This window comes from Bison bison, unplaced genomic scaffold (genome assembly GCF_000754665.1).
Source record: "Bison bison bison isolate TAMUID 2011002044 unplaced genomic scaffold, Bison_UMD1.0 scf7180017864473, whole genome shotgun sequence".
Lineage (NCBI taxonomy): Eukaryota > Metazoa > Chordata > Mammalia > Artiodactyla > Bovidae > Bison > Bison bison.
The window spans coordinates 20426618-20427634 of record NW_011495034.1 but is presented as its reverse complement, the minus strand read 5'-3'; the positions used below and the strand labels follow the sequence as shown (position 1 = coordinate 20427634).

The following is a 1017-nucleotide window of genomic DNA, read 5'->3' as shown; positions in this document are numbered from 1 at the left end:
TTCTGCCAAAAGGGGCATTATCAATCCAATCTGGTTTTATGCAATAGATACATCATTTAAAAAAATGTTATCAATTCCCAAGGTGGCTTCTCATACAATCAAATGTTTGTATAATTTCTACATTAAAAATTTAGTCTTACTGTTGTAAGCTATACTTATTTGGACTTCATTATTTTCTAACATAAACTGGCTTTTGGAACATTGTAAAAAAGGAAGAACTGATAACTATTAATAGTTACCATCTTAAAAAATGTTATTTTGGTTAATTGCTTGAGGCATTAAATCACACGTTAGTATAATGAAACTAGTGCTGCAGTTTCCAATCCTAAAGAGTAAAGTGATTCAGACTAGACTATCATACCTTCTTTTTTTGGCATTCTTTCCTGCATAGGCCTGACTGAGGGGTCAGTCTTATGTGTTAAAGTAACTTCATATGACTCTCTGTTCTTATTCCTTAATTCCTCATATGTAATATTTTTTCTTTTAGGACTTTCTTCAGTGTTGGGATCAGGTCCTTGGGCAATATGATCAGTAATACCAGTTGGAGTAGATTCATTCAAAGAAGCACTAAATGGAATTGGCTCATAATGAGGAAGCATCTCTTTTTCTAAGTTGTCTGCTGCTGGGGATGTTCCAAAAGATGAATGACCACTCACATTTGAGTCATATTTTGACCTCTGAGAATAGTGCCCAGTTGGTGAAGATCGTCGTGCCTGTCCTGATCGTAAAGCTTCTCCCAGAGGGGAATTCTCAAGATTCTTGAACTTCTCCTGGCAAGTTTTCACATAAGAAAGCTTTCCAGCAAAGTATCCCATGATGCAAGCAAATATAAGTTTAGGAATGGAACCATATTTGGGATGACTTGAAAGGATTCCTTTACTAATCAATCCTTGAGTAATCAACATACTTGTTGCAGCCAAAGGTACAGATCTGAACCAGAAGCTTTCATCATTGCACTCTGCAAAGACTCTTCTTTCTTCCTCCGTTGGAATGTAATCAGCCCCTATGTGGGGAATT

At 36.3% G+C, this 1017-nt stretch overlaps 1 protein-coding gene across 1 annotated transcript in view; it reads right to left on the bottom strand.

Annotated features, from left to right (window-relative positions):
- Window positions 1-8: 8 nt before the first annotated feature.
- LOC105004340 (OCIA domain-containing protein 1-like) overlaps window positions 9-1017 on the bottom strand; it is a 1362-nt gene continuing 353 nt past the window's right edge. Inside the window, exon 2 of the mRNA XM_010861934.1 lies at window positions 9-1017. Coding sequence (XP_010860236.1) covers window positions 348-1017 — 670 coding nt within the window. The 3' untranslated portion in view covers window positions 9-347.